At 38.1% G+C, this 18,238-nt stretch overlaps 2 protein-coding genes across 2 annotated transcripts in view; both read left to right on the top strand.

The window, feature by feature from the left end:
* The first annotated feature begins 4,251 nt into the window (after positions 1-4,251).
* LOC107559514 (GTPase IMAP family member 7-like) lies at positions 4,252-7,284 on the top strand. The gene is made up of 3 exons (XM_016243374.1): positions 4,252-4,294; positions 5,137-5,698; positions 6,675-7,284. The coding sequence occupies exons 1-3, from the start codon at positions 4,252-4,254 to the stop codon at positions 7,282-7,284; spliced, it is 1,215 nt and encodes a 404-aa protein (XP_016098860.1).
* Positions 7,285-7,456: 172 nt separating this feature from the next.
* The window catches only part of LOC107559515 (protein AIG1-like), a 17,886-nt gene continuing 7,104 nt past the window's right edge, over positions 7,457-18,238 (top strand). Inside the window, exon 1 of the mRNA XM_016243375.1 lies at positions 7,457-7,535. Coding sequence (XP_016098861.1) covers positions 7,457-7,535 — 79 coding nt within the window. The remainder of the gene's footprint in view (positions 7,536-18,238) is intronic.

The raw sequence follows: 18,238 nt of genomic DNA on the forward strand, positions 1-18,238 counted from the left end.
TGATCTAGTCATCCACCGACGGCACCATGGAAGGTTCTCCTGACCAAGGAAACATAGGGGGTTGGTAGCCTAGAACACACTGGAAAGGGGTTAGACCTGTGGATGAATGGGTGAGGGAGTTCTGAGCGTTCTGCCCATGGGAGGAAGTTGTTCCATTTGTCCTGTTCTTGACTGCAATAAGACCTGAGGTAGCGTCCAATTTCTTGATTCAATCTTTCTACTTGACCATTTTACTCGGGATGATATCCAGAGGTCAGACTGACATTGATGTCCAGCTGTTTACAGAAAGTCTGCCACACCCTGGAAGTAGATTAAGAGTAGAAGGTAGATTATGGCAGTGGGTAGACCCTTTAGTGGTACCAGTCTGCAAGCCTTCAAAAAGCGATCAACAATTACTAGGATGGCTGCGTAAACGTTGGAGTTAGGTAAGTCTGTAATAAAATCTATGGATAAAAATTGATAAAATAATGGATGAACGGCTCCCTCAAGCCAATGACACCACTCCTCTAATGCTGCCTTCATTGAGAGAAGCTCTTTATTGCCCATATCATAATTCCTTTCTGCAGCTGTCAGTTTGCGCGAGAAGAAGGCACATGGATGTAGCTTGCCGGGACTGCCATGTCATTGTGAGAGTACCGCACCTATACCACAGTCTGAGGCATCCACTTCCACCACGAAGGGTAGTTAGAAATCTGGATGTTTTAGAATGGGGGCTGTGGTAAAACTGGTCTTGAGATTTTCAAAAGCTTTGAAAGTGACGTGACATGTGGCGACCCATACTCCGAATTAGTGCTCTGCATTTATCCTATCCAAAGTGCGCACACACAGCAGTGAACACACACACACACAGTGATCACACACCCGGAGCAGTGGGCAGCCATTTTTGCTGGGGGTTTGGTGCCTTGCTCAAGGGCACCTCAGCCGTGTTATTGAAGGTGGGAGAGAGCGCTGTACATTCACTCCCGCCACCTACAATCCCTGCCGGTACGAGACTCGAACCCGCAACTTTTGGGTTACGAGTCCGACTCTCTAACCATTAGGCCACGACTTCCACAACTTGACTGTCTCTGGACTCCACATGAGTTTCGTGGGTTTGCCTTTTAGTAACGAAGTTAGGGGGCTAAGATCAAACTGTAGTTGCAGATGAATCGGCGGTAAAAGTTGGCAAATTACTATTTTGTTAAGAGGACATTCTGTGTCTGCTTGAACCTTTGAATTGTCAATTTCAACTCCTTAGTGGCTGACAATGTATCCTAGGAATGTTGTTTTATGAATGTGGAATTCACATTTCTCTAGTTTGGTATACAGTTGATGTTGTTGCAGGTGTGACAGAACGGTCTTGACATCCTTGATGTGTTGTTCCAGGTTGGGAGAGTAGATTAGTATGTCGTCAATATAGGCGACGACACGCTTGTTCAGGTCACGGAAGATTTCATTGATAAAGGACTGGAAAACAGCTGGTGAGTTGGCAAGCCTATACGGCATTACAAGATATTCATAGTGCCCTCTAGTGGTTAGGAAGGCGGTTTTCCATTCATCTCCCTCTCGGATACGAGTTAAGTTATAAGCACTCCTGAGGTCGAGCTTGGAGTAAACTCTGGCTTCTCGTAGCTGCTCCAAGGCAGATGGAACTAATGGTAAAGGATATCTGTACTTGACCGTGACATTGTTCAATCCCCAATAGTTTTTCGACAAAAAAGAATCCAGCAGCGGCAGGTAATGTGGAAGGCCAAATGTAACCTGAAGCAAGGGCTTCTTCGATGTACGTTTCCATGGCCTGGGTCTCAGAGGGTATCCTTTATTCTTAGGAGGGTACATGTTGGGTAAAAGATCAATCGCGCAAGTCCCAGGGTCGATGTGGAGGTAGTTATGTGGCTTTGGCTTTGCTGAACACCTCAACGAATTCGGCATAAACAGTTGGTAGACTAGTTTGGGTTCTGGTTTTGGGGCTCTCTATGCTGGTTGAGAGACGGACATGACAGGGTGTTTGTTAGGCAGTTGTTTTAACAATATGTTGACCAATGAGCAAGTTCACCTTGGTTTCAAGTAATGATGGGATCGTGAATCGCTAGCCATGTGTGGCCCAGAATGACCTGGAACTTGCATGATGGGACCACATAGAAGGGTGATGGTTTCTTTCTGGAACAATCCAATCCAATATGAAGAGTAACGGGTAGAGTTGTAGCAGTAATTCCAGAGCCAATGGGTCCGTTGTCTATGGCTGTTATGTTGATAGCAGGTACACATGGAGATGTGGGGATCTTGAGTTTGTCAGTCAATTCTTGGTTGATGATATTAAATGCAGATCCAGAATCCACTAATGCTGAAACTGCATTGAACAGCAGTATCATAGGTGAGTTCATATTCCAGAAGAAAACTGGGTCGTGAAGGAGAAAGAAGTTTGACTGTACTCACACTGTGATGAGTTGGAGGGATTCTCTTGGTCTTGTGTGGGCAGATGGCATTATTGTGATTCTCCCCTCCAGAGTAAGAGCACAGGTTCTCTTGCTGACGCCGATTTCTTTCCTCGGAGGATATGCGAGTCGAAGCAAACTGAATCGGTTCAGGAGAGTCAGAACGTGTCTGGGCTTGTTCATAGCTGGCAGACACAGATCTGCGTAAGCAAGGGGCATTGCACATCAGATTATCAATATTAATGGTCAGAGTGATTAACTCATTCAAGGAAAAATCCACAGCCTTACATGCCACCTCCGCTTGTAATTTCACATCAAGTCCTCTCCTGAATACAGCCTTGAGGACAATCTCGTTCCACCCGCTTTGAGCGGCAAGCATTCTGAATTCAATCCCATAGTCAGCCGCAGTGTGATTTCCCTGCTTGAGATCCATTAATTGATCAGAAATATCCTGTCCCCCCTCAGGATATTCAAAAACTTTGTGGAGTTGGGAAATGAAATGCTCGAATGAAGATTGTATGCGTACGTCACTCTCTCCCAGATAGCAGATGCCCAATAGGATTGTGACGGTGAGGACATTTTCCCACCGGTTAATCGACGTGTGACAACACCGGTAATACCGGTAATACCGGTATCACCCGGTGGGGGGGGTTAGTTCATTTGAGTTTCCCTCTTTTCTTCGCTTTCAAATGGCTTGTAAAAGTGCCGTGCGCATTTTACTTTCACTTTCAAATTAGCTGCAATTCGGCGTTGATTCGATTCAAGCAACAACAACATCAAACTCAGAACTTTTGTTAACAAAACGAATAAAAATACACCATGTATGCCTAATAAAATAAACTACTTAGGCTACGCAAAGTTTAAGTAGGTATATAAAACTGAAAATCAGCAAACACTGTGGAACCAAATAAATAAGAAACATAGAACGTTTATTAGCAAAACGAAAAAGAAAGATTGGAGGCACGGCATATATACCTTGATGTAAAATAAAATAAATAAAATACACAAAGTTTAAATAAAGTAATCAGCAAACACTGTGGAACCAAATAAATAAGAAACATAGAACGTTTATTAGCAAAACGAAAAAGAAAGATTGGAGGCACGGCATATATACCTTGATGTAAAATAAAATAAATAAAATACACAAAGTTTAAATAAAGTAATCAGCAAACACTGTGGAACCAAATAAATAAGAAACATAGAACGTTTATTAGCAAAACGAAAAAGAAAGATTGGAGGCACGGCATATATACCTTGATGTAAAATAAAATAAATAAAATACACAAAGTTTAAATAAAGTAATCAGCAAACACTGTGGAACCAAATAAATAAGAAACAAATGTTTAAAAAAAAACTTCCAGTCAATAGGCTTTTCAAAATCTAAAATATTGCCAAACAGGCGCCTTTGCATTTCCTTTCTAAACAATCTTCTGCCATCGTCTTGTCTTTCTCACCTCACTCTTGTCTGTCAGCTCGACTCACTCTCCTCACGTGATAAATCAAATCTGGCTCCTGCTCTGTGGTGCACTGTTGTTCATGCACGGTTCGGCACGCTGCATTGAGTGTTTAGTTTTTAAATGTGTCTGTCCTCTAACGGAACTAGGCTCAATTATTTTTGTTACTATAAAAAAATCTAAGCGATGGTGGGGTGCGGTGCCGCGGTAGGCAAATGACATAACCGGTGTTGCGGCATAACCGGTATAACCGAAAACATGTCTATCGTGGCAAGCCTAATGTCCAATCTAAAGCTCGTCCAGTCAACAATGATATTAGGCATTTCTTGGAATCTTGATTATAAGTCTCAGGTTGACTAACGAAAAAGATCTTGCATTGGCAAATGAACCCTCGACATAGTTCTGGTGAGCCATCAAACTTGTCAGGTAAAGCGAGTCTTACCAGAGAGCTTTGAGGAGCGGGAAGAGAGCAGATGTATTGAGTAAGGCTGTTGTTAGCATTTCTCAGATGCATCAGTTGTTCCTGATATCCCGATAGCATTTCACTCTGATAGGCGAATGCCGCTTGTAACTGAGAAACTTCCGCTGGATCGATGTTTGACGAATTATTCTGTGAGGGAGCCATAGGCGACGACATGGATGCAGTGTTAGATCCAAATGTGGGAAGTTCACTAACACTCAGCAACAAATCCAAATCACAAGGCAGTTCTGTAGTCGTGAGGACAGGCGTATATCAAACAGGGGAAATCAGTCCAACAAGGCAAAAACAATAATCCAAAAGGCGGTGGTCAAAAGGCAAGCACAATGGTCATAACAATAGAGCAAAACACAATGGGAAAAGAACGCTTGGTAAGGCAGTGAAACTGGCAATACTTCGCAGTGAGAAACTAAACCAGCATGGTTTAAATATGGTGTCAAACAGGAAGTAACCAAAGAAAAAGCAAACAGTCAGTATTCAGTAGAGGGTTCCTTCTCTGGTGGTCGGATGGATGGCCACCAGCCCCATCTGATACAGATGAGAGCAAAATGAATTTAAAAAAAAAAATTTTGTTATGAATATTTTGGTTAAGCTTTATATCACTGTAGAAAGGACAACTCAGTGTTAATACATTAGGCAAGAGAGGATTAAGATGCAATATATAAAATCATGTAAAAAAAACGTTTTGTTAGTTTTGTTTTCCTCCAGTCATTTAACTGAAAAATTCTATATATTCTTAAATGACTGAATATTTGTTTGTGTCTGATTTTAATGTTTTTTTTTTTGTAAGGTGATCTAAGGATTATTCTACTGGGTAAAACTGGGGCAGGAAAAACTGCAACAGGAAACACAATCTTGGGCAAAAATGCATTTAAAGAGACCAGTAAAATATGTGAGAAACAGGAAGGATATGTGGATGGGAAGAACATTGTTGTATTTGACACTCCAGGACTATTCAATGCATCTATCACAAAAGAGCAAGTAAAGGCTGAAATAGAGAGGTGTGTAGAGATGTCTGCTCCTGGTCCTCATGTGTTCCTGCTGGTGATCAAACTGGGGGTTAGATTCACAGAAGAAGAGAGGAACTCAGTGCAATGGATTCAGGAGAACTTTGGAAAAGAGGCTTTGATTCATACCATGATTCTGTTTACTCACACTGATCTGCTGAAGGGTAAATCTTTAGAGGCGTACATCAGGAAAAGCCACTATTTACCAAAATTAGTTGATAGTTGTGGTGGCAAATACCATTCGTTTAACAATGAAGATAGAAACAATCAACAAGTTACAAAACTGCTTCAAAAGATCAATGGAATAATGAGGGAACATGGAATAAAGCATTACAAACCTGATATGTTTAAAACAACTAAAACAGAAATAACAGGGAAGGACAAAATTAACCTGAGAAAGTTTGCATATACTGTGTGTGCTATTGCATTGATTGGAGGTATATTACTAGAAACATGGCATGTGAAACAGGAGTTGCAAAAGTGTGAGGAGGAGAATCAGCAACTGACAAATGAGCTCAAACAGAAGGAGGAGCAGCTGCAAAAGCAAGAGGAGGAGAAACAGCAACTGACAAATGAGCTCAAACATAAGGAGGAGCAGCTGCAAAAGCAAGAGGAGGAGAAACAGCAACTGACAAATGAGCTCAAACATAAGGAGGAGCAGCTGCAAAAGCAAGAGGAGGAGAAACAGCAACTGACAAATGAGCTCAAACAGAAGGAGGAGCAGCTGCAGAAGCAAGAGGAAACACAGCAACTGACAAATGAGCTCAAACAGAAGGAAGTGCAGTTGCAAAAGGAGCTCAAACAGAAGGAGGAGCAGCTGCAAAAGCAAGAGGAGGAGAAACAGCAACTGACAAATGAGCTCAAACAGAAGGAAGTGCAGTTGCAAAAGGAGCTCAAACAGAAGGAGGAGCAGCTGCAAAAGCAAGAGGTGGAGAATCAGAAACTGGAAAAGAAGCTCAAGCAAAAGGAGGAGCAGCAGCAAAAGCAAGAGGAGGAGAATCACAAACTGGAAAAGAAGCTCAAACAAAAGGAGGAGCAGCAACAAAAGCAAGAGGAGGAGAATCAGAAACTGGAGAAGGAGCTCAAACAGAAGGAGGAGCAACTGCAAAAGCAGGAGACAGCAACTGGAAAAGGAGCTCAAATAGAAGGAGCAGCAGCAAAAGCAAGAGGAGGAGAATCAGAAACTGGAAAAGGAGCTCAAATAGAAAGAGCAGCTGCAAAAGCAACAGGAGGAAATTCAGAAACTGGAAAAGAAGCTCAAACAAAAGGAGCAGCTGCAAAAGCAACAGGAGGAGAATCAGCAACTGGAAAAGGAGCTCAGACAGGAGGAGCAACTGCAAAAGCAAGAGGAGGAGAATCAGAAACTGGAAAAGAAGCTCAAACAAAAGGAGCAGCTGCAAAAGCAACAGGAGGAGAATCAGCAACTGGAAAAGGAGCTCAGACAGGAGGAGCAACTGCAAAAGCAAGAGGAGGAGAATCAGAAACTGGAAAAGAAGCTCAAACAAAAGGAGCAGCTGCAAAAGCAACAGGAGGAGAATCAGCAACTGGAAAAGGAGCTCAGACAGGAGGAGCAACTGCAAAAGCAAGAGGAGGAGAATCAGAAACTGGAAAAGAAGCTCAAACAAAAGGAGCAGCTGCAAAAGCAACAGGAGGAGAATCAGCAACTGGAAAAGGAGCTCAGACAGGAGGAGCAACTGCAAAAGCAAGAGGAGGAGAATCAGAAACTGGAAAAGAAGCTCAAACAAAAGGAGCAGCTGCAAAAGCAACAGGAGGAGAATCAGCAACTGGAAAAGGAGCTCAGACAGGAGGAGCAACTGCAAAAGCAAGAGGAGGAGAATCAGAAACTGGAAAAGAAGCTCAAACAAAAGGAGCAGCTGCAAAAGCAACAGGAGGAGAATCAGCAACTGGAAAAGGAGCTCAAACAGAAGTAAAAGCAGCTGCAAAAGCAGGACACACTTCAACTCACAAGTGAGCTCAATCAGAGGGGGGAGCAGCTGCAAAAGCAGGAGACACAGCAACTGACAAATGGCCTCAAACAGAAGGGAGAAGCGGCAGCAAAAGCAAAGGCAGGAAAATCAACAACACTAAAATGAGCTCAAACAGATGGAATCGCTGCAAAATCAAGAGGAGAATCAGCAACTGACAAAAGAGCTCAAACACAAGGAAGGAGCAGCTGCAAAAGGTGCTCAAACAGAAGGAGAAGCAGTTTCAAGAGCATGAGAATCAGCAACTGAAAAAGGGCTCAAACAGGAGGAGATGCAAGTGCAAAAGGACCTCCACTTTCTGTGCGTGTGCTTCGGAATTGTGTGCTCAGAAAACAGAAGTTTAAACTAATATTAAAACGCTTGATTTCAGTGTGATAGACATGATAATCAAAACCAAACAGAGGTTGTTGTTTTTTTTTTTTTACATATAACATATGAGCTGTAAAGGCACAGCCCTATTGTGGAAAAGGGAGTGGGGAGCAGCGGCTCATTTGCATTTAAAGATACAGGCACAAAAACAGCTTGTTTTTGCTTCCTGTCAAAATAGGCATTTTCAAAATGATATAATAATTGATATGTGGGGTATTTTGAGCTGAAACTTCACAGACTCATTCTGGGGAGATTTATATTACATATTGTAGAAAGGGGCATAATAGGTCAACTTTAATTCATGCTTCAAAACTGTAGTACACACATTTGTATGTATTTCAGTTTTATTAACATGGTAAGTAATTTTCCAATTTAGTAGACAGCACAAACATTTAATGTCATAGATATTAAAGGAATATGCATCTATGTCTGACAGATTTTGATATTTTAATGGATCATAATTTTTCACGTAATGGCTCACATGATGCAAGGAAGTTAAAAGTATGACAATTTCACAAAGAATCAACTCATCAGATCTAATCAGCAAGCCATGTGCATTTATTATGGCAATTATAGAAAACTTTTGCACACGTGTGAAAAACATGCAATTTGCTTAAATAAGAAATTCAAATCTGGTGTGAATAAGAAAACAATCGGCAGATTTAATGACAGTGTGCGCCTGAATACTGTCAGGATTTGCTAAAGGCGCGCAGCGAACAGTAATGGAAACTTCATTAATTTGCACTGGCTACCAATAGCCTAAAAATAGCATAAAATTGAAGGCATTGATGTTTGCCTACAAAACCATCACTGGCTCTGCACCCCTTTACCTAAATTCACTACTTCAGACTTATGTGCCCTCCAGAAGCTTGCATTCTACAAGCAAACGCCACATTATAGTGTCGTCACAAAAAGGTACAAAATCACTCTCTCAGACTTTTACCTTTACTGTTCCCTGCTGGTGGAAGTCTTTAGACGTCTTCAAGAAATGGCTAAAGATACATACATCTCTTCCATCTACACTTGACCCTCAAACACTAGCATTCTCTATTCTTTTTCTTTTTTTATAAAAAAAATTTAATAAAATATTGGCCCTCTAATACTAGCATTCTCTATTTTTTCTATCTACTTGTTTTCTTTTTATCAATTTAAAAATAATAAAAAAAATAATAATAATTGACCCTCTTTCTCTCTTCTATTTATATTCCATGCACTTTATTATTATTATTTAAAATAATTATTTGTCCTCATTTGTAAGTTGCTTTGGATAAAAGGGTCTGCTGAATGACTAAATGTAAATGTAATGTAAACTTAAATTTAAATGTAACACATGACTGACATTACAGCTGATTCTCTTAATTCAACTTTGGAACAAAAGTACATCATAACGCATGAATGAAAAAGGTATAAATTTTTTTTTACTTACTTTCACTTTTATGTTAATGTTTTTTCTCTCTCTGCACTTTGCAACAAACTTGGCAGTTGTCATCGGTGCGGCAACATTTGATTATCAGAAATTCGTTTCTGTAGTTCTTAATATTGGTCAGCATATCCAATAGCTGTGTAACAATTTAAAGGCTGCATCCTTCAAACGCCGCAAAGTTTGGACTGAGCGTTGTTAAATGAGCCGGTCTACTGAGGACTGTTCTTGTCACCTAGCAACTGTGACAGCTGCCATTGACGAGCAGCAGTAACATTTGTACTGGAGTTTTTTTTTAAAGTTATATTCAATATTGCCTAAAACAGGGTTCTAAACCTGTCTAAATATGTTCACCATGGTCCATTTATGTGCATAATAAAGGTACATAATGTAGCGAATCAGCTCAAAGGGGAAATATGAATAATTAATTATATCTAGTTATAATTAATTATAAATATTTAGATCCGCTGTAAGTATTTACTTGACCTCTCAGTGTCAACTGTCTGTCAATTCTAAGAACGTTAATTTCCTGGTTAAGGAAAATAACTTTCTTACTGTACAATACTACACAGAGCATGTAACATAAATCTGCATCATTATGGACTCCAGTTATTAGCAAACAATGAACAACCTCAAGTGTGATACAAGACAGACTAACAACAAACAAAAAAGTGCATGTGATATTAACAGACGAACTACGCTCATATTTATAATTCCAAACAATCAGTAAGCGACAGGTGCTTGGAAACGCTGTTTTGTCCTCATTTATTGAGCAGTCGGCTGCGCAGAACAGACGCCGAGAGAGGCGACACTTCTCCGGGAAACTCAGACCTCACGTAAAAGGGTCTGAAAGTTGCTAAATCTAGTGCTAAAGTTGCGCACGTGTGTGTGAGACGTGGGAGCTGATGGCAGCGGGCGCTGGATATTTGTGGCAGTCAGTGTGGATATTGTGGATGAGTTCTTCTGTGTCATCACGTTCTATTAGTTCTACAGCTTCAGTTTCTGAACTTTCACGCTTAGTAACACATACAGCTGTTCCCTCACCACAGTGCAACAGTGAAAAGTGACCCCTTTCAAACAGTGTCGCGTTCCAAACATTGTTTAAGCGACATTCACCGTTATTGAGGTATTTTAAAAATTCATATCATAACATATCATAAAAATAAACACCAGTATTCGGTATGAACTGGTATACCGCCCAGCACTATTGGAAATACTGGGGAGTTTCATGACACTTTGTGTGAGAGCATGGTAATTTGCATTACCATGTATAATACATACAATACTAAAGACTCTTAGAACACTAATATATTGCCTATGTACCCACATATAATATAAACGCTCATTTAGATCATCAGAAGACAAATTCAAAGAGACCAAACATGGTATCGGTGGGGTTATATTAACACACACAAAACAGTATACAATTCAAAAGGACAATATTCAAGCACAGTAATGGTATACACAATGTCCTGAGGAGATGTGTGTTCATTCACAGAAAGGTTTTTCTATGAATTAATTAGAGAAGAGTCCATTTTTATGGGCATTGTGTGTCTTTCTTAAGGGTAAATGAATTGTGAGTTTCTCTGCCCGCATTCCTTTGGGCAATAAAACCAGTGATATCAGCATTGGTTGCCATGGAACCAGAGGCCTGTTCTAGATGCATTTCGAGGGAAGGGTCCATAGACCCTCGTAGTTGGTTTGTTGACTGAGGGGTGTTACAGAGTATTTGTTAAATATAACTAAAAAATTTGTGTGTCTGGTTGAGCTAGACGCTACACTGATCAGGTTCCAAAAACTCTCCAAATTATTAATAACTTTTCTAGTGCCTCGGGCTTATGTCTTAATTTAAGTAAATGTGAAATAATGACATTGCAAATTTGTGTGAGCTGAGATTCTTTCAATGTACCAGTTAAATCTAGGATCAAATATCTTGGTATTCTACTTACTAAAGATAAAGAACTAAGTGAATCACTTAATATATCTAATAGAATTGATGAATGTAAGGCCAGAATGGACAGATGGATGCAGAGAGACATTTTTATATTTAGAAGAATTTTATTGACAAAAGTGGAATCTCTGTCTAGATGCATTTATCCTGCAGGATCCCTTCCCATTTCTAATAAGAAAATTAAGTTAATTAATCAGATGAATTTTAATTACATTTGGAAGAGAAAAGTTCATTATGTTAAAACAGGGACACTAGTGAAGGATTACAAAGAAGGGGGGTTGCAGGCCACAGACTTTGACTGTATGAATGGAACTTTCATAAATTAATAATAAATTAAATAAATTAATAAGGACTTTATTGACCCAAGATAAATTTCCAAATCAAGCTAGTCGAAATAACGTGAATTATCTTTTTCCCAAGAGCTCTATTTTTAAATTAAGAACCATGTTATCTCTCCTTTCCCTTGCCCCCCAAAGCCAAGGAAGTACACTTTAAAATTTTTAATGATATCTACCCATCTTTAGAGTTTCTTAGATATAGATTTAATATTGATCACAATAATTGTACCTTTTGTGATGCTGACATTGAAACGACTGTATATTTATTCTTTGACTGTTCATTCAGTAGAGCCTTTTGGTCTGATACAGTCAAGTGGCTTAAAGTTTCAATGAAGCTGTCTTCTCAATGTTCTAAAAATTATATAATTTTTGGTCTAATAACGGAAAATGTACATACTCAAGTTGTACTGAATAATATTTTCATTTTGGGTAAATGTTATATTCATAAATGTAAGTGCCTTAAAACAAAGCCATTGTTTTTTGTTTTTCAAAAGGAATTTTGGATGTACTGTAAATCTGTAAGAATGTTCAAATGTAAATCTGGAAGGAGACTGTTTGGTTTATTGCAGAAATTTAAATTATTAGTAGACCCTATTGTGTCATTCTTTTTCTTTCTTTCTTTTCTCTCTTCATGTTTTTTTTTTTTCATTTGGATTGGTGCTCTGTTCTTGAGGATCTTCTTACGATCTTGTATTGCCTTATTGTATATGTTTTTTGCAATAAAAAAAAAACAAACAAAAGGCAATTGAAACTGTTATGACATTTCTTTCATGTTTTTATTTAGATTCTCTGTGCTCGTGTTCCCCTCTTGTGTCTGAACCTTGTATTACATTAATAGTTTGCTAGATGTACTGAATGTGTTTGGTATACAGGCTTAATAAATATTAATACATAGTTATTAATAGTTATCAATATTGCTAATAATAATAATAGTAGTGATTGGCATACTTTAAGCATTTTCTGTTAAATAATAATAAACCACAATGTCCCTTTTTATAACATCGCAACTATATTCATATTTGTTATAATGTTCTATTAAATTGTCTGTTTTCTCTAACATGTTCTCTCTAAAGTGCATTTGTATTTAGAAATACTATAAGAAAATTCTAAAGGCAGAATTTAGAATGTAATTTACAGTCTATTGTTGCGACATTGAGTTTTGCTGTTTTCTAATTAGCTGACAATAAATAGTTCTTATGTGATTTCCAATTATATTTAAAATTCATAACTGATGTTATTGATGAATTCAATGATAAACTGCCTTTAATTGAAAAATGAGTGTTTACTATTGTCACTTTGCATTATTGACACACTATTTTCCTAATTAATGCTGTACAGTTGCTTTGACACAATCTGTATTGTTAAAAGCGCTATATAAATAAAGGTGACTTGACTTGACTTGAAATATTCAAATGGTGTCCTGCATTTGTTTGAAAAACATTGTTTTGCAATGTAACATCATGTATGCGACAGTAAAATAAGCAGCAAAGACATGACACAATTTAATTCATAAGCAGTTTTATCAGTGTTATCCTGGACATGTGGCTGTTTATATTCATATTAAACACACACACATCAATCAGCTAGTGTGCACATACAGCTCAGCACATCAGTACTCACGTACAACCTCAGAAAATACTGAAAAATAATGACACCGCTCAAAGCAACCATCTCATTGAGCGCTCAGAACATCAGTAGTAACACTGCCACCTATGAAACTTGTATGCACAGAAGGGCATAAGGCTTCCACATCAGAACATATCAGCACTTTATTTAGTACAGTGACATGGACGGTTTCCAACTGAATGCAAAACAAACTGGATGGTTGGAACATAGTATCCTTCAGAAGATTTTACTTCAGAAAGGTCACACATAAATGTTGTCCATTATTAACTTAATCTGCTGGTTTTACTTCTCAGTAGTAAATACAGGAGACTGGGGCTAGTTGTCACAGGGAATATTGTAATTTTGTAATACAGGTTGAACAAGTAAAATCAAAAGTACAATGACATTTGTAGGGTTTTTTTAATGGTTTTTGTGTGTATATGTGTGTAAAAATGCTTTAAGAAGAAAAGGCATTTATCAGCCTAACACATTACTTCATACAGTGTGACAACATGCCCCTGTATTGAATCTGTGTTGAATTTTAACTGTTTTTGTTTCCAGGACAGTACCGGTGAAAATATAGTAGCTAATAATAGCTTTCTCTAGACTTTATGGTTTATGTCTATACAGAAACTGACTTTAAAAATAAACCCACCCTGAGAAATAGTCACTAAAGTAAAAAAAGAAAAAGAAAAGAATTTGACAACTAGCCCAGGTCTGTTCTAATGGACCTGTAATTCTGAATATGAGTAGCATTCACTGCGTTGTTTTCACAGATTCTTTTTTTTTTTTTTTTTTTTTCTCTTTTTTTTTTTTTAGCCAAATATTCCATATTATATACCATTTTCATTTAAAACTTTCAGCTACATAAACTGTTTGTCACCTTTTTCATTTGCAAGCATTTGATGATGCTATAACTGAAAGACGACAATGGACAGGTTCTCTAATTTCACAGAACTTTTAAGTTTGATTATGACAGTGAACTGATCCTGTAAATTACTAGGGAGATCATCAAAAAGAACGAGAAAAGATGTTTTGAAGTTGAAAACATATTGCAACATTTGAAACATTAAAAAAATAGATGTAACCACAAGTGTGTTGCAGACGATCAAAGAGTGGAGAGAGAACAAAACAAATTAACAGAAGAAGCAAAAGCTGCTAAATAAGCTGCCAATCAATTACGATTTTGGAAATTATTAAGAGTTGATTCACTTTGAATATCTTGTGAATTGCAATTTTTGCATATTGCTTAGTCACTTATTTCCAAATCTCTTTCTCGTTTTGTGTCACTTGTTGCTTCTTCAGTATCACACATTATTGCAAACATTAATGTGAGCAAATTATTCTCAGGAAGCTTCTCCATTAATAACCCCAACATCCATCTAGATCTGTTTTTGACCATCCTTTGAAAATGACCAAGAAATGTCCCAGCATGTCTGAGCAGAAGTGCCATCAGAGATTACTTTTTTGTCTCATGCAGCGCACTGCCTGCGTCCAAGTAACAAACTAAAAACAACAAACAAAAAAGTGCATGTGATATTAATAGACGAACTATGCTCATATTTATAATTCCAAACAATCAGTAAGCGACAGGTGCTAGGAAATGCTGTTTTGTACTCATTTATTGAGGAGTCGCTGCTTCTCTGCCGCTCACTGCACAGAACACACACCGAGAGAGGCAACACTTCTCCGGGGAAGTCAGACCTCGCGCAACAGCACTGGAGAAATCTTCCAACTGAACCATAGCTAAGGTTTATCCAAAGAAGTCACTAGGTTTGTCAGTATGAATATTCTATGAAAAAAGCCGCTAAAAGGGTCTGAAAGTTGCTAAATCTAGTGCTAAAGTTGCGCACGTGTGTGTGAGACGTGGGAGCTGATGGCAGCGGGCGCTGGATATTTGTGGCAGTCAGTGTGGATATTGTGGATGAGTTCTTCTGTGTCATCACGTTCTATTAGTTCTACAGCTTCAGTTTCTGAGCTTTCACGCTTAGTAACACATACAGCTGTTCCCTCACCACAGTGCAACAGTGAAAAGTGACCCCTTTCAAACAGTGTCGCGTTCCAAACATTGTTTAAGCGACATTCACCGTTATTGAGGTATTTTAAAAATTCATATCATAACATATCATAAAAATAAACACCAGTATTCGGTATGAACTGGTATACCGCCCAGCACTATTGGAAATACTGGGGAGTTTCATGACACTTTGTGTGAGAGCATGGTAATTTGCATTACCATGTATAATACATACAATACTAAAGACTCTTAGAACACTAATATATTGCCTATGTACCCACATATAATATAAACGCTCATTTAGATCATCAGAAGACAAATTCAAAGAGACCAAACATGGTATCGGTGGGGTTATATTAACACACACAAAACAGTATACAATTCAAAAGGACAATATTCAAGCACAGTAATGGTATACACAATGTCCTGAGGAGATGTGTGTTCATTCACAGAAAGGTTTTTCTATGAATTAATTAGAGAAGAGTCCATTTTTATGGGCATTGTGTGTCTTTCTTAAGGGTAAATGAATTGTGAGTTTCTCTGCCCGCATTCCTTTGGGCAATAAAACCAGTGATATCAGCATTGGTTGCCATGGAACCAGAGGCCTGTTCTAGATGCATTTCGAGGGAAGGGTCCATAGACCCTCGTAGTTGGTTTGTTGACTGAGGGGTGTTACAGAGTATTTGTTAAATATAACTAAAAAAATTGTGTGTCTGGTTCGTCCAGACGCTATAATAATAAAGATTATAAATTATAAAATAAAAAATAAAAAAAGCCTGTTGGTACCAGTGCATTGAATTCTGGGGTTCAAAGGGTACATCTGTTGTGGCGCTCATTGCCTGAGAAATGAAGGGTGCATTTTGAGGCTGCATTTGAATGAATCTTCAAATTGGGACAGCCTTCGTCGCACCACAACCTTCGAAGGATGCAGCCTTTGAATTGGGATACAGCAAATGACTGCCAATTCAATGAAATTGCTGCCATCTTATTTTTAAATATTTTAAACCACAGTTTCCGGTTTAATATTACATCACATATTCTATTATGCACCAAAGTACAGAACATGCAACGCAATATTTAGTGATTGAAAAAAAAATCAAGTTAATTAAAAAAAGCTTAAACTACATAACCTAGTGCATGTATCTAGTGCTCTCATGTGGCAGTTGATTTTTTTGGCAAAGGTGTGCAGAAAAATACTTATTTCTATACAAACTTTCCCTTTTTGCTTAATCATTTCAAGGTGTGGACATATGTATGTTGTGGATTCTTTAACATTTGAAATCAACACAGTGATTAAACTGCAGCAAAATATCAAGACAAATCCCTTATAGGACTAAACAATTCTGTTTATTCAAAGGAAAACACTGGTCCAGGAGATTGTAACCATCCACGATTACATAAATGTTCAAATGACTGCCTATTTCGTGTGTTTGTAAAAATTCAATTGGATGGCTCAGAGAGCTTCATGTGAGGCAGTCATGTGATCATAGTGACTGTTTCAACATTTCACTATCACAACAAGAAGCTCTGGCAGTTTCATTCTGTCTGAAAGACGTTCGGAGAGAGAACACCTCAGAGAGTGAAACAACGCAGGAAATTCCACACTATAATAATGACTTCAGGTCAAGGTCAGTATAAACTTCTCTTAAATACTTTTGATATTATACAGATTAGAGAAATTTCTCTTTAATAAAACTAGAAGGCACAAGAAGAGGGCAATAACAGGACTTTTACTGAAATGATAGTACTTTCTAGATAGCAAGGTCATTTCAGTCTCAAAATGTGATGAAATGTAAGAAATAGAATGAAAACCTGCATATGTGTTAAGAACATTTCGATCCTTTTTGGTTGATTTCACAATAGAAAGTAAATGTTTAATAAATATCAATGCATGCAATAAAAATTATGTATACATAGAATTTGTGTTTAGTTTAATTCAATGTCTGTTGACTTAAATTAATAGCCAAAATACAAGCGAAAATGGTAATGCACTTGACGCTTGATTTAAAATGACCCTCTTTTGGTTATTTTGGCAATCCAGAGCCCAGCCAGTCTATTTTTGCTGCATTAGCAATAAGCACGTTGAAAATTATGCACTGTAAACATGTATGTCAACAGAATATCAAAGTAGGCTTTAATTAAATCGAGTGAATTTCTCACCCACTGCTTTAAAACAGATATCTGTTGAACATGATTCAAGTTCAATGCAAGGTAGCAGGCACACAAACACTTCATAGCCTATTTAGTAAATCTTACTGAAAATGGTCGATCATAGGTCCTTATTTTGTCCCCCATGGCTTTTCCATATTGGCTTTTTTTTTGCTAAATACGTCATGACATGGTGTGACGTCATGTGTTGTTGTTCATCTGAGGTTTTAGTTTCCAAATTTTGCCTGCCAAGGACCGGATTTTTTTATTTTTTTACCATGTCCTGATATGGAAAACCAAGGAATTCAAGAGGGTGTCCTTTCTTTTTCACATGACTGTATATTAGGGCTGTCAAGAGTAACACGTTAATGTTCAAAAATCTTTAACGTGTTAAAATAATTACACAAAATTACTGAAGCACAATTTCTATTCTAACCCTTTAAAGGGGTCATATGATGCTGCTAAAAAGAACATTATTTTGTGTATTTGGTGTAATGAAATGTGTTTTTTAACCTTAAACTGCATAAACACATTATTTTCCACATACTGTACATTATTGTTTCTGCTCTATGCCCCGCCTTTCTGAAACGCGTTGATTTTTACAAAGCTCATCGGTCTGAAAAGCAAGGTGTGCTCTGATTGGCCAGCTATCCAGTGCGTTGTGATTGGCCGAATACCTCAAGCGTGAGACGGAAATGTTACGCCCCTCACTATACTGTGATGCCCTGTCCGGCCGGAGCGACGAGACAAAAACATGAAAACCCATTATAAACGAGGCATTTGTTGCATCCAGTGGGGACATAATTATGGATTATAATGACTTATACTGTCTTTTTACGCGTTGCATCGCGCCGCGTAAACATAAACCATGTCTGCATTTGTGATCAAAGAAATTACAAACAACAAGCCCTACTCTACACTGCCCAAAAAACTTGCTTTAAATATATAAAATATATAAAATATAAAAACTCTTTAAATATAAAAAACGTACTTACAATCTGAGTCAGAACAGCCGACATTGTAGTCTACTCTACCAGGATCAGTAAACAGTC

Source organism: Sinocyclocheilus grahami, unplaced genomic scaffold (assembly GCF_001515645.1).
Source record: "Sinocyclocheilus grahami isolate Dianchi unplaced genomic scaffold, SAMN03320097.WGS_v1.1 scaffold689.1, whole genome shotgun sequence".
NCBI lineage: Eukaryota > Metazoa > Chordata > Actinopteri > Cypriniformes > Cyprinidae > Sinocyclocheilus > Sinocyclocheilus grahami.